At 42.6% G+C, this 15,360-nt stretch overlaps 1 protein-coding gene across 5 annotated transcripts in view; it reads right to left on the reverse strand.

The window, feature by feature from the left end:
- Nucleotides 1-10,421: 10,421 nt before the first annotated feature.
- The window catches only part of SPATA13 (spermatogenesis associated 13), a 58,767-nt gene continuing 53,828 nt past the window's right edge, over nt 10,422-15,360 (reverse strand). For all 5 annotated transcript variants that reach the window (XM_066583504.1, XM_066583496.1, XM_066583487.1 and 2 more), the window contains one exon: nt 10,422-13,603. In XM_066583504.1, the coding sequence (XP_066439601.1) occupies nt 13,422-13,603 (182 nt within the window). In that variant the 3' untranslated portion in view covers nt 10,422-13,421. The remainder of the gene's footprint in view (nt 13,604-15,360) is intronic.

Here is a 15,360-nt window from a genome sequence, read left to right on the forward strand (position 1 = left end):
TGATCAGATATATTTAACTAGGGTCTTAACTGGCTGCCAGTTTGGTGTTGTTTGCACTCAGTTTGACCTACATCCATTCAGTTCTCCATGCAGATATTGCTATTTGCAATTCACTTACAGTAGGGAGTGCCTTAAGCAGCTATTCTAACCATACTGTGCTGGACGTCCTTTCCCACAATTCCCATGCTGCCTTGCATAACCCTGCTCCAATCAGCTGCAAAGCAGCATCTGAATGTCTCTCTGTTGCATGTAGTAACTAGCAGTGTCCCTGTTACTAGAGAAGCCAAACGCCTAAGTACAGGCAGTGGATTGTGAAAATGCTGGAAGGGAGATCCGTAATAGCAGCTACTTCAAACTTGATTTTTATTTGTAAAACAATCAAACAGGTTGTTAGATAAGCAGAAGTGTTCTGAAACGTTAGTGTCCATTTACGTTCTCAAATAATTTAATAGAAAAATGATTGTAGTGAATGTTTTTTTCCATTACTAACTTCTCAGGAAAATTTAAATATATTTTTTCTTTATTTCAAACATACAGATTGAAATACTAATGAAAAATAGTCATTGTGCTACTAATTGCCCTAAATCCAGTCTTACAAATTACATTATTTCATTAAGTTGCAGTGATTCAATGGTGACACCCAGTGGAAATAGGTGAGTACTGCAAGTATTAAACTGGCAAAACAGCTGCTGTTTGCTGGGATTTGTTTGGTGATGTGCTAACTTCATAATATTATATATTCTGTATATTGAAAATCACAAGCGTATAAAGATTGTTAACAGCATATGAAGTAATGTGGAATATGTCAGCCACTTAGCAGTCCTGTTGTCTCTTTCCATAATATGGTACTTGATCAGCCCTTACCAGAGTTGGACTGAGCCGCTGACACCATATTCACATGATGTGGTCATATTGCTATTTTTGTCATAAGTTTCGCAAATTTGCAGCAAAAGTCCTGGTTTTGTGAAAATCATGGCAAAATGCACAGTATGACCGCAATGTGTAAATAGACCCTAACGGCTTCGAGACAGCGAAGAGATTTAAACTCTAGGCTTGTTCCTCATCCTGTTTGTCAAATAGTCCATGACGGCAGGATAAGAGACCGGAGGAATATACTTACTTTCACTAATGCGAGTTATACGTGTAGAAAAGGTGGGAGGGAAATGCAGGAACAGAGAGACACAGTCAGACCAGGGGGGCAGCGGGGAATGTCCCTGCATCTCCCAGTATCCACTTACACTACGTTGTCAGCTAACTATATGGGAGACTTATTACAGCAGAGTAGGGAGGCGTAGAGTGAGTGAGGAAAGTTAAGGGGGGTTAGTAGGTGAATTCCAATCCAGGTTCCTGGAACCTGGTTACACAGTGTATCTTAGCTTAGTATCACACAGAAAAGGATTAGATACACAGCAGAGCAGACTGCATATGCAGACCATTATGTTTATAAGAAGGGACATTAGGAAAGGTAAAATTAGTATACAGTAGCTACATTTCACTTGGTAGATACATAACAATATATAATATGCTTCAACCTTTGGGCTGATAACAGAGAAACAATAGCTTATACAGTAAGTACTCGTACCACAACTGCACTCCAGCAGTTAACACACTTATCAGGGACTATAGGTTTTATAGAGTGACAAGGATTGAAGTTTTAATTTAAAAAGTGCAATGCTTATAAAAAGTTACAAAAATATTTAAACCAAGAGCATATGGAGCTTTAAATGAGGGGATGAAATCTGTGGCAAAACCCATACCAAAACCCAGAGCAGATTTTCTGCTATGTTCACCTTTATATCTATTTTTTAATTGTTTTAATACATCTAAAAATGAAACGTTCCTATGCAGACCTGTGTGTTTTCATGGTAGCAGACTTCAGACAAACCCTGTTTTTGATGATTACATATGGATTTACACTTCTTCTATATAGATGGAGGATGGTCCATAAAGTATAATTCCTTCACGTGGCCCAAGGTAACCCAGTCTACCAGTATATGAGGCTCATAGTCAATGATTTATACAATGCAATTCCGGGTAATATACTGGATTTCTGCGTTCTTTCTGTGCTGTACGTCTTCTCTGCTCTGTAGAATTAAATTACGGTCAGAATAAGGTCTAAACAGAAGATGACACTTTATTTCTGCAGATTTTTTTATTGGTCCAGATTTATGCCTTCATCTAGTCCTATCCTCAAAGATTCATTATCATGGGGTAACTGACTGCATGTGGATCACAGAGCCCCACAACAGATCCCAGTGACACACGAAGCCGTGATAATGTGGATATCTCTATTGCTGGGCGGTCACCCAATAAATCTGACCGCGAAGAGATGATTTCATAAATCACCTGAAAACTTACCCTGTCCCATCTAAAACAATAGGCCCACATTTATTAGGTCATGTACCAGCTCTTTGGCCTAAACTACTCCAAAAATTGTCACTAATTACGTCATCAAAATTGCACAAAAAATGTCAGTATTTTAGATTCACTTCCCAAAATTTGAAAATGATGTGAAGAATTTGACCGCAGCCTCCTTGGAGCGGGCATGGGCTCAAAGGTTAAGAAAAGTCTATTAAGTTGCAAGCCAGAAAATGATGCAGTTTGTGACTCAAATCCATGACGGCTCGCAACAGATGTAGACTTAATTTTCTGACCTTCAACAGTCTGAATTGCGCCAGATTTACTGAGTTCTGTGCCTTTTAGGGTAGTTTCATGCACAACATTATAGTGCCATTTTTTCTGATATTTTTTTGTGGCAATAAAACAAAAAATGCCACCGACATAGACTTCTAAGAAATGAGCCCTAATTAAAAAACCAATGGCTTCTTTTGCATACATTTTTTTCCTAAGGCCAGGCTCTCATGGCATAAGCGCATTTTGGCTGTGCAAATATGCTGTGTGATTGCGCAACTGAAATGTGCTTTCGCCCATGAATTTCGCCGGCTCCCACGTGTATTTGTGCGTGCTAATGTACCGCGTGTAAACACACATAAACATCTGCACAAATCACAGTTATTTTGTGTGTATATGCGCAGGTTTTCTACCTATATCGTGCACATTTACTCCAAGCCATTGATCTTAAAGGGGTCTTGCAGTGTGCAAATGATACACAAGATAGGTCACGTTGCGTAAATTTTGCACTCGCAATCCACAGTGAGTTGAACCCATTGATTCCTATAGGGTTAATTACCATGAGCGTATTTTTTCATGTATCGTTCAATCGCATGACATACACTCATAGGAATGAGGTCATTGAGTCCATGAGTCCATTGATAGAACCCAATCAGGGGCGTAACTATAGAGGATGCACCCGGGCCCAGAAGCCTTGGGGGCCCATAAGGCCTCTCTTCTCCATATAGGGAGCCCTGTACTATAAATAAAGCATTATAATTGAGGGCCCCATTCCAGGTTTCACATTGGGGCCCAGGAGCTTCAAGTTACGCCTCTGAACCTAATTATGTAAGTGGGTTCTATCTAGTATTACGAGTGCAAAATTTGCGAGCGTACTATACTCAACAGATATGCTCATGTAAATGAGCCTTAAGGCCCTTTTAGAGCGGCTTCACACGAACGTATGTGCAAATATGTCCGCTTCAGTGCACACACCCCATCTGTGGTTTGAAAGGCTCTTTAGCCTAATGAGGCCCAGATGTGTTCTTCTTTCACAGAATTGCGCAGCATATTGCACATTTGTGCACATATTAAATGCGTATTTGCGTGCTTCCCATAGACTTCTATGAGGCCCCTGGTGCGCAAAGATGCTGGAAAATAGAACAGGACCTATTATTTTGCCTGCGCATTCCTATGGGAACGAACATATTGACATCAATGGGTTATATTTCCTGTGCAAAAACATATGCAAATACAGTCGTCTGAAGAAGCCCTAACATGGGCTGATCCTCCACCCTTTTCAGTGAGCACAGATGGGCACTATAGCATGTCAATCAGCACCCATTCTGTTGTTCCCATACACAAGATGAGCCCTGTATGGGGATAAACAATCGTTAATATGATTATTTTTTCTCATAGAGATTGCTTTAGTCCACAGCACATCTCCTGTTGGAGCCAATGAACGAATGTTTGCACATTCGTTAGTATCTTGGGGTATCTTCACAAGGACTGATGATTGAGCAAACAAAAATTCCCATGAATGTTCATGCCTGATCATTGGCCCCATGTAAAAGGATCTTTCGACTACTATATGAAGTCACAGTCTTATGAGCCAAAGTGTATTACAAGCAAGGACGTGACTACCAGGGTAGTGGGTACAGCAGCTGCTATGCAGCCCAATGCCTAAGGCGGCCCCTTTCTATTAAAACACATGGTATAGTTAGCATGCCTTCAAACTTTTAATCAATGAAAAGAGGGATAATTTTTAGTAGGACGCTTAGTGTACCGCGACAAACATTTTAATCAATAAGTCCTGTCTCATTTACACTAAAGCACGTCTTTGGTGTCCCCGAACAGTAATAGTGCCCCTTAGTCATCCCATCACAGTTCTAATATACCTTAATATAATAGCCAGAAACCAGGTTCACAATGTGATGGTGATTACAGTGCACTCACTTCCAGTGCCCACAGGGACGTCTCCTCTGAATGGTGGCATCCATTTTTGTTTTTCTTCTCTCTGGACCTGGGCCATCGTGAATACTTTTCCAGCCACTAGTCATCTGTGCACAAATTCCATATCCTGCCACTACCTGCAATGCCCTTTAAAGGGGTTGTCCCGAGCCGAAACAGGTTTTTTTTTTATTCAATAGGCCCCCCGTTCGGCGCGAGACAAACCCAATGCATGTGTTAAAAAAAAAAAAAAACGTTTAGTACTTACCCGAATCCCCGCGCTGCGGCGACTTCTTCCTTACCTTAGCAAGATGGCCGCCGGGATCTTCACCCACGATGCACCGCGGGTCTTCTCCCATGGTGCACCGTGGGCTCTGTGCGGTCCATTGCCGATTCCAGCCTCCTGATTGGCTGGAATCGGCACACGTGACGGGGCGGAGCTACGAGGACCAGCTCTCCGGCACGAGCGGCCCCATTCACCAAGGAGAAGACCGGACTGCGCAAGCGTGTCTAATCGGGCGATTAGACGCTGAAATTAGACGGCACCATGGAGACGAGGACGCTAGCAACGGAACAGGTAAGTGAATAACTTCTGTATGGCTCATAATTAATGCACAATGTACATTACAAAGTGCATTAATATGGCCATACAGAAGTGTATAACCCCACTTGCTTTCGCGGGACAACCCCTTTAAGTTAATCCCCCTCCCATAGTAATTGTACCCCCGTCCGTAACCCCACAAAGTATGTCTGGGAGCCCTGTAGTTATTGATGACTATGTACAATAAAAGAGGACATGTTTGTGGCCCCATCCTAAATCTTACCATTGAGCATCATGATTACCCCTGCTGTGTGCATTATCTCTTCTCTGCAGCAATACATTTGCGTTACCTACATGTGACATCATTATGTTTTTTTCCCTATGATGTCACAATATAAATGGGAAAACAGATATTTTCAAATAAATCATTAAGAAATTCTGAGTTAATACAGAGTTGTCTATTACCGAGAGCATAAAATGGCTACAAAGAGCATTCCCCGCTCAGTTGGAACCAACTTGTGCATGTATTAGATGGACAGATCGCTAATTTCAGTGGGCACCATATAATATTTAATTTCCTCTGTGGTGGTGCTGCAGGGAAATTGAATGCCTGCTGTTAAAATCTCCATAGATTACAGTTGGTAGTTCCAACAGTGGTACATACTGCGGTCAACTTATTGTGGACGTACCCCGCTAACAAAGAGGGATTGTCCAAAGTGAACACAACTTAAGTGAAATAGCTGGAGGCCTCTCAGTCCCAGTAGAAAAGGGAAATAAGAGAGGTGGAAAAGGACAGAAGATATGACAAACTTAGGGTTAGAATCTACTGCAGTTTCTTAGATAGAATAGAGGGCCTGTCCTACATTACGCAGATAACCCGCTCATGTGAATGGACACTGTGTAATGATTTGTTTTACCTGGGGTGGTGCAACCAGATTGGACACTTAGGGCTCATTCACAAGTGCATAAGCGTAAATCTACTGCATACTCATGCAACCAAAAAATCGAATTTGCCCGCGTATTTTACCCCTCTGCTGTGGGTTTTGGTGTGTGCAAATACACTTCGTATTTGTGCACACAAAAAGATACACAGAAGGGCCTATTGATTTGCTGCGCAAATATTTAATGAATGCACAGGTTTCCTCATAGATTACGTTGGGGATCCAAGCAGGAAGACACTTTGTGTCTGGTGGCGCAATGCGCTGCACAGCTCTGCTACATGCACGTCACACACACAGCTCTGCTACATGCACGTCACATGCTCACATAGCTGTGGTACATGTACATCACATACAGCTCTGCTACATACATTTTTCATCCCATACAACATGGATCACAACCAACACAGCAGAGTCTTGCACACACTGATCCCCCCCTTGGTCATGTGACCCCGGACTCCTCCAACACTGGTGACTGATCACATAATGGTGACATCATCACAGGTGCTGTAAGTACACAGCTGCTGTCCACAAATTATTATATTCCACAAGACTTCTGCTCGATTCGCAACCTAATTGGTTGTTTGGGTTGGCTGATTCACAATTCTAGCAACCCGATTGGTTGTTGGATTGGCTAATTCACAGTGATTGGTTGTTTGGGTTGGCTGATTCACCAAACAACCAATCAGGTTGCGAATCAAGCAGAAGTCTTGTGGAATATAAAAATATGCCTGCTGTCCGACTCTGCAGGTTTTTAATAAAGTGAAGGACCTGTGATGACGTCACTGTCATGTGAATAGGGGAGGAGCATCTAACTCACTCACTCATGGACACAGAGCCCAATTTCACACATGCCAATTAGCACAACATATGGAGATATGTTGCCTGGGCCCAAGCATGCACAACATTACAGAAGACCATAGGCACAGTTTCCATGGAGCTTTAGAGCATTAGGTCATCCAATCTGGCAAACAAAGCCTATGGGCTGCTAGACTGTGTAGTTCATCTCCATACTTGGCGTAAATATTCTGCTGTGCATTTCACTAAACTAAATGGCTGATATCTGCTGTGTACGAATACCAGAGCCTTCATTGTGCCAACAGGGAATTTAAACTGTCAATCTGCCAAAATGATGTAGTAGTAAATATTTAAAGGGCGTCTCTCAGATGTTAGAGTGGTAGATAACATCCAGCACAGCACGGGGGCTGCATCAGTACATGACGTGATAGAGCTGGGGGGTCGTGTTGGCTCAGGCCGACTCTATAACATTGCTGCATATTTAATGTGAAATAAATGGACTGGATGAAGCCGTCTATTAATTTGCGAATCGTGTATTAAAATGGGACAAAGAACGATGGCATTTATTAAGAACGGTGTAACTGGATTACTCTTCAACCCAATAGGGAGTTTTTACTTTGTCGGAAGATCTTTTTATAATTAAGAGTAGATATTTCTTGCTGGAACTGCGCTATCCGCATGTAGAGACCGAAATGGACCAATTGTTGTACCGTGTTTCCCCGAAAGTAAGACAGTGTCTTACTTTCTTTTTATCCCCAAAAGCCCCACTATGTCTTACTTTCGGGGTATGTCTTACTTTACCGTATTTTAAGCAGGAGGCAGCAGTGACAAGTGCAGGGGACGGCGTGGTGACGTATGGAGAGGGGGGCACACGAGCGGAAATCCCGCCGCGGGATTTCTCGCGGGATTTCCGCCGCTGAAAGTTTGCATAGGAGTGCATTACAATACGCACTCCTATGCAGACGGCCGCGGTTTGGCCGCGCGAAATCTCGCGCGGCAAACAAACCGCGGCATGTCCTAATTTTCTGCGGGGCACGCACTAACCCGGCCACCGGCTCCGGTCTGCGCATGCGCCGGCTGCGCGGCAGCCGGCACATGAAAGAGCCGGGGCCGCCAGGTGCGGGTGAGTACGCGCTCGTCCCTGCAGGTGCTCGGGTCGGATCGCGCGGCGAGAATTCTCGCTGCCGGATCTGACCCGCTCGTCTGCAGGCGGCCAAAGGCGGCAGACGCGGTGACGTATGGAGGGGGGGGGGCGGCGCGGAAGTGGGCAGGAGGCGGCGCTCATTAAGATCAGAGGGAGGTGGCAGACGCGGCGACGTATGGAGAGGGGGACGGTGCGGACGTGGGCAGGAGGCGGCGCGCAGCTAGATGAGAGGGAGGCGGCAATACCCCCGTGTTTCCCCGAAAGTAAGACATATGTCTTACTTTCGGGGTACGGCTTACCATTGGCCGACCCCCCTGAAACCCCCGATACGTCTTACTATCGGGGAAACACGGTAGAGCAGCGGCTTGGGCTATAGCAAACCTATAATCGCCAGCATGCCCCGACAATCACAGTCTAGAAGTATACCTCCCAACTTTTGAAAGTTGATACAATTCTTGCTGTATGCGGTATTTTTATTGTTAGAGTACACCTTTTCTGTCACAGTAGTAACGCCTGCCGTTTATCCCTTCCTAGTAATAATGCCCCCGATTATGTAGTAAAATATGGCTAGTGTGCGGATTTTGATGCAGAATTAAAAATGGCAGAATATTGTGCGCTCAATTTCACATCAAATTCCGCCTTTAGCCGCCTTTATGGAATTTGATGCAGAGTTTTCCACACCGTCAACTCCACGTACTCGTTTAGGGCGATTTCGCAATCGAGCACTGCTTTTTTCGAGTAACTAACTACTTGGGCAAAAAGATGCGGGGGGCGGGGGGGGGGGGGGAGGGGAGAAAGAACTCCCCCCTGTTCCCCACTGCTACCCCCACTCCACCACCCCGCCCCCCGAATCTTTTCGCCCGAGTAGTCAGTTACTCGAAATCGCCCTAAACGAGTACATTCGCTCATCTCTACTAAGGTTCTTTTCACACCTGCATTGGAGGCTCCATAGCAGATCTGGTCCAAAATCCTAGACAAAATAGTCCAGTGAAATGCTAGGCAGGCTGATGGAAACTCGACAGGCCTCATTATAGTCAATGGCACTTCTGTGATTTCTTCTTCATCTGATGGATCTGATCAATGGAAATCCAAATGCAGCTGTGTATACAGACTTAGTTGAATCATGGGGTTTATGTTTTGCAGCTGTATTACAGCCATCTGAAACCTGTAATTCAGAATTCACACCTTAATGGCTTACCCAGCATGTTGCCATGATTCTTGCTCTCATGTAACCTCAACAACCTCCTATTACCTATTGCAAGCCTATAGGACTGCCTGCTTTACGCACTTGAACAACGCTGTACTGCAATTTTGTACTCGATACATGGACAACTATGACACAGTTTCTAAAGAATGAAAAAAATTCATGGATGCATCTATTTTTTTTTCCACAAACACTGGAAAAATATGCTGTGTTTTTACAGCCTGTGCACAAATTTCTAGGTCGCTGGCAAGCCTGCATCATATGGTAGGTACCGTTGAGTCCAAAACTGTGCTCTAGTGTCACGGTAAGTATATTGATAAAATATAGTTTGGGGCAGGGCGGGCAATACTGTTAAAAAAAGAAATAAAAGATAGTAAAAACTCCTTTAAACTAGTTTCTCACACTTTATTTTGTAAAATGCTGAATTTATTGCAGTTTTTAATTCCAAGTTAGGGATGGATTCAAAAAGGAATGAAAAATATAATCTAAGAAAGAACTTCTACATCTTCTTGCTGGATCCGCTTCTGGCTATGCCTCAAAGAACTACAATAAAAGCTGCAGTAGTGTTTTCACAAAAAATGTTGACCCGTAAGACCTCATGGGCAGGGCAATATTTGCAGAGTTGTACAGATTTCTAATAGGGTATCTATAGCCTGCAATGGGCTCGTACTATAGCTTCCAGGTGCACACAGTCCGTATACAGACAGGACCTATGCACATTATCACATTTTCTTCTTTTCAGGTGTTATCTGCATTTTGTTTTGAAACTTTGACAAACTAAGCAACATATAACCAACACAGAAGAGGGTTCTTTACTGTAAGAGCAGTGACACTGTGGAACTCTCTGCCTGAGGACGTGGTGATGGCAAAATCCATAGAGGCGTTTAAGAGGGGACTAGATGTTTTTCTAGAGTGCTATATCATCACAGGATATAGACATTACCTGACCAGCGGGGTTGTTGATCCGGGTCTTTGAGTCGGCTAGGAACTTTCAAACGTTGATCCAGGGATTATTCTCACTGCTATTATGGAGTCGGGAATTTTTTTCCCCAAATAATGGGCTAATTGGCTTCTGCCTCATTGGGGTTTTTTTTGCCTTCCTCTGGATCAACAAGGAAGGGGGGGGGGGGAGGGAAGGGGTGGAAATAGGCTGAACTAGATGGACAGTCTCCTTTCAGCCTAACATACGTTACTATATAAAGGGAAGGAAAAATGACACACAACACGAGTTCTTGCAGGTTGCTTGCTAAACTAGCAAGCGATTTTTAACATGTTTAAGAAATATTCCAACCAGAACTTCATCAAAAGTCCAGCGAAATGTAACAGTAAAATAAAGTCCATCATGAAAGAGTCACAAAAACGACAGTTCATTACAAACAAGTTAAAAACTGGTTCATGGTTTCATATTAACACTGAACTGAAAATAACACATTCCAGTGCTAACATATGTGAACGAAATCCGGGAACCAAATAAGGTGGTTCTTCTGCAAATCATTCAAATCTCCTCCTGGCATTATCAGTATGGGAAAACTGCTTTTTCATTATGAAAAATAGACAAAACAGAATAATAAAACGGTATGGTTAGCTATACAAAATAAATAAGTCTAGTGACCAGTGATACACTCACTTTAAATGCAATATTGAAGATATACAATGATTTCACCAAGGCGGCCATTTTTTTCTTCAAGGAAGATCATTTGTTAAAGTATATGGTAATTTTTTATAAGAATCTCCTACATGTTTATAGGAGTCAGGCCAGTTGCAGATGAGGGTATTGTAGTACATATATGCTACACATGACCTTAAAATCGTAGGTTAGCAATATTTGATCTGTATTTGCCCAATATGAAATACGAATATGAAGGCAAAAACTGACAAAAATAGGTCATCCTGCTGTTTTACAAAACAGCCCTGCAAAATACGGCCATGTGAATAGATACATAGATTTACATTAGCTCCATGTTACAGTCCATTAAACATGGACCAAATACAGAGTTAAAACAACATAACCAAATTACAGGGACATTTTTGTGTGTGCATTAGGACCATAATACTCAGTCATTCTGTGGTTCAACTGAACCGAACCTAGATCACCATAGGGTTCTATTATAAGGTGCACATGGTTCAGAAGAACCAAAGGTGGTCCGGGTGTGTTTGTAGGTTTTGTGTATTCGATTCTTATTGGCAGGACTTTACAATAACAGGAATCATATCACCCATGTACAAGAGGGTCTGAGTGTTAGTATTGAGCTTACCATTTGTCACCAACAGCATTGAATACTTTAGGTGGGAGAAGGAAATGCAGGGGGTGCTATGCCAAGTATGTAATAGCAACATCTAGATCAACAGTGCACAACCTCCGGCCCTTTGGTTATATGCGGTCTAAGAGACCCTTCTGTGTGGCCCTCAACCATCTGCTCACATGTATTTCATATGTCAAAGATGAGCGGTACACAGCATAGGAGCAGGGACTAAGTACTAATGGAGCTCTGAGGGCGTGTAACTGGAGGCTCAGGGGCCGGGTGCAAAGGTTTCCCCCACCCTCCATCTGTACCCATACCTAGAGGCAAAACTTGAAGATTCAGGGCCCTACTGCAATATCTGTAACAGGGCCCGCCCAACTATAATGCTTTATTCATACTACTAGGCTCCCTATTTGGAGAAGAGAGGCCTTATGGGCTCTGGGCCCAGGTGCAATAGCATTCCCCAATAGTTACGCTCCTGGTGCTCTGTGCAACCATTTTTATTCCCCATATATCAGCAGAATGGGACTACTCTCTGTGGCTGGAACAAGTAGATGAGGTGAAGAACTAACTGTGCATGTGTTTGGCAATCTCCATTGTACTTTATGAAAAAACAAACTCTCAGCTGTTTCCCCAATTTGCATAAACTACAATAGAGAGAGGCAGTCATGTATGGTCTCTTCCTCTCTGGAATGCAAATGGGAATACTAGTTTTTATTGCAGCCCTTGGGATTGGTTCAATCTGACATTGTGGTCCTTAGACCAGAAGAAGTTGTGCACCACGGATCTAGATACAAGATTGCTACCCGAAAAACTGTTCTCCTCACAACAGAGTAATGTAACATTTAAAATGTGAGCCACCCCTTGAAGTAAATCTGAAGCAGCCAGCATTTCTGAATCATGACCTAATTGTTTTAGATTACTTATAGAAACAGTTGCCATTTTTGCAAAATTATTTTTTTTAGGAAAAGGAAAAAAATAACAAAAAGTGCAGTCACATTGATCAACATCAGCTGCTCCCATCACTAACAAAGTAACATCCAATATAGCAGTACTTGTCACTTTTGCAAAAATGGAAGCTGCCAAAAAACAAAACAAAACAAAAAAAAAATCCGTGAAGAGTAAAAAATAATAGAAACTAAAACAAAAAAAGTAAAAAACGCAAATCATAGCAGGATTTGTTTGGCTACTACTCCGATTTACTTCATAGGACTCCTAGAAATAAGGAAGGGTCTGACAGGACCAGGGGGTCCAAAGGCCAGCAAATCCCCACTGGCCTGTTCACTATTGTGAAGAGTAAATGTGGTTTTTCCATAATGTCCAAAATAGTAATTGTAAACAAATGTACCCCACCCAAGCAAATGTACTGTAAGGCTTGAGCTACAGAGAACCTTTATGTTGTGACGCTTTCCAATTTTAACAACAGACCGGAGGAATCATTGGAGTTGTATGCAATTGGTGCACTCCTATAGACTGCAGCAGTCACTCGAGAATTGGAAAGTCATGCCAGTCTACACGTAGCTCAAGACCTGGACACTAAATTCTGAATTCACAATTGTCTGGGGGTTCCTTCATTAACATCACTTCCTTGATGAGAAAAAAAATGGCCTCCAGTCAGCAGTACCATAAAACCAGCCATGATTACGGTATGCCCTGATGTTTTTGGCAAACAGGCTGAAAAAAAGGCGATAAAAGCTCAACATCTCACTAATAACCAGACAACGATGTAAAAAAATTATATATTTACATATTTAAAATGTTCCATAAAATCATAACGAGTCCAGGAATAAATAAAATATTCATCAACAGCAAGTACTTTCATATGGCAATACCCCCACAGTATTAGATCAGCAATTTCACAACGGTTTTTCTTCTGTTTTTCCCACCCTCTAGGAAACATAAGAAATGCAGGTGACCATAAAACCTTCAAATCTCAAAATACTGTAAGTGCCCCTCAGATAAATACAGTAGTTCTCCTTCATGTTGGAGGGCCTCATTTCTTGAAGGGGGTGAGCTTGGTGATTGTGTTCCAGAACGGAGACGTCTTTCTTTTGGGCTCTGCAAGGGAAAACACCTGCTGTTGCGGGATGCTGGTGGGCACCGTGATGTGGCGCTGGTGGATCGGATGTAAGTTTTGATGAGGAGGGACTGCTGGAATACCGTTGTACGTGACGCCTGTGACAGATGAAGAATACAAAGTGGTTATTAAACTGACATATATAAAGTTTCAATAGCCAATATTTAAGTAAGGACAAACTAAATACAGCAAATCTTATCCCAATCATGACCATTCAACAAACCATTATGCACCATGTTCAATAAACCTTTACTGTTGACCCCGATATGTAATGGTGTGGATCAACGGCACATTGCTTATTCCTGTTAGGGTGAACGGTAAACCTGACAGGATTGGAGATTGTGGTGTCATACTTCACCCCATCCTGTGGCTACATACATGCTGCCCTCTGGTCTAAAGAAGCAAAAACTCATCATAGGATAGGTTTCTCACAGGCTTTACAGCCAGTGGCTATTTTATTGAATTCTTGGACAACCCCTAGCCAAGAATCAACAAGCACTTAAAGAGTTCTTATCTCTGTGACATGTCCATTTTAGTAAATAATTGTATCGCCCATTAAATCATTCTGGATCATACATTTTCTTAGAATTCTAAGATGTGCTGTACCTCTCTTATACCTCCTGGAAAATGTATAAATCAATTGACTACTGGTTGTTACCATTCCTCTTGTGGAAAAGGTATGATGTCACACAGTTCAAAACTACTAGCACTGACTGATAATGCCGGAGTGTTTAGAACATACATATCTGACAAGGGGAATGGTTATACCCAATCAAGATATACTACGGTGTGCCATAAAATACAAGACTTTCAGCAGAAAGTCAAGACAAGGTTTATGTTGTCAGCCTTATCACTTGGGATAGCTTTACCCCCAACGGTTATGGTTTCTACTCTCCATGAGATTTTGGTGGTGTACGACTCTTTCAGCAACTTGAGGACCATCAAAGGCCCAACATGAGTACTTGGTTGGAGCCTTATAGTAACATTAAAGTTTTACTAGTTATGTACAGGGATAGCGAAATTAAAGTTCTCAAATCAGAGGTGTCTGGAGGGCATTCTGCTGGTCCAAATTAGACAAAATTCAGATAACAGCCACCTAAAGACGATGTGTTCGCCAGAGAAAACAAAATTCTGTAAAAGAAAAGTCGCCATACGTGGTTCTGTAGCTATGCAAATGATGCTACAAACGTTCAATGAGAACCCCTTGGTTTTCCAACAATGCTCTCCATTCACAAAACAATGTTTTCCACCACTGAATACAATGAGTCAGTTTAAACCCCTTAAGGACCAAGCGCCGTAAATATACAGCACTTGGTCCTGGGCTTTAATCGTAGCCGATAGTAGAAGTACGGTGTGGAATTAAAGCCTCAGCTCCTGCAATAAAGCAGGTTGGTCCTCAGCTGTGAGACACAGCCGAAGACCCAGAGGAGAAGGGAGAAGCGTTTTTTTTCCTTCTCCTTTCCAGGCCTCCGAGTTAGGCAAGTTTAAGTTTGCTAACCCTCTATTTGGTGTTTTGGGGTCAAACATGGACCAAAAATCAGCAGCGCAGGGCCTAATAAATGAAACAATCATCACTGAGGACTAAATTGGTTTCCCTCAATGTATGCAAGTCCTATAGAGTACTGTGGTACAGAAGCCATAATACCAGCCTCACTCATCTAACTTCTACTGCTAATGAAAGGAGGAAGAACCTCTATGTCCTAATCATCATTACTTCATGTAGAATTGTTGCTTGGAAACAGAATACAGAGGAATTATCATGAACCGACAACCACAATGCTGGGTAAGCCAATTATAAAAACGACTGTTGAATGTCACAATGTCGGGGTCACATCCAGCCTCGGGCCTTAGCTGT

This window comes from Eleutherodactylus coqui, chromosome 1, assembly GCF_035609145.1.
Source record: "Eleutherodactylus coqui strain aEleCoq1 chromosome 1, aEleCoq1.hap1, whole genome shotgun sequence".
Taxonomy (NCBI): domain Eukaryota; kingdom Metazoa; phylum Chordata; class Amphibia; order Anura; family Eleutherodactylidae; genus Eleutherodactylus; species Eleutherodactylus coqui.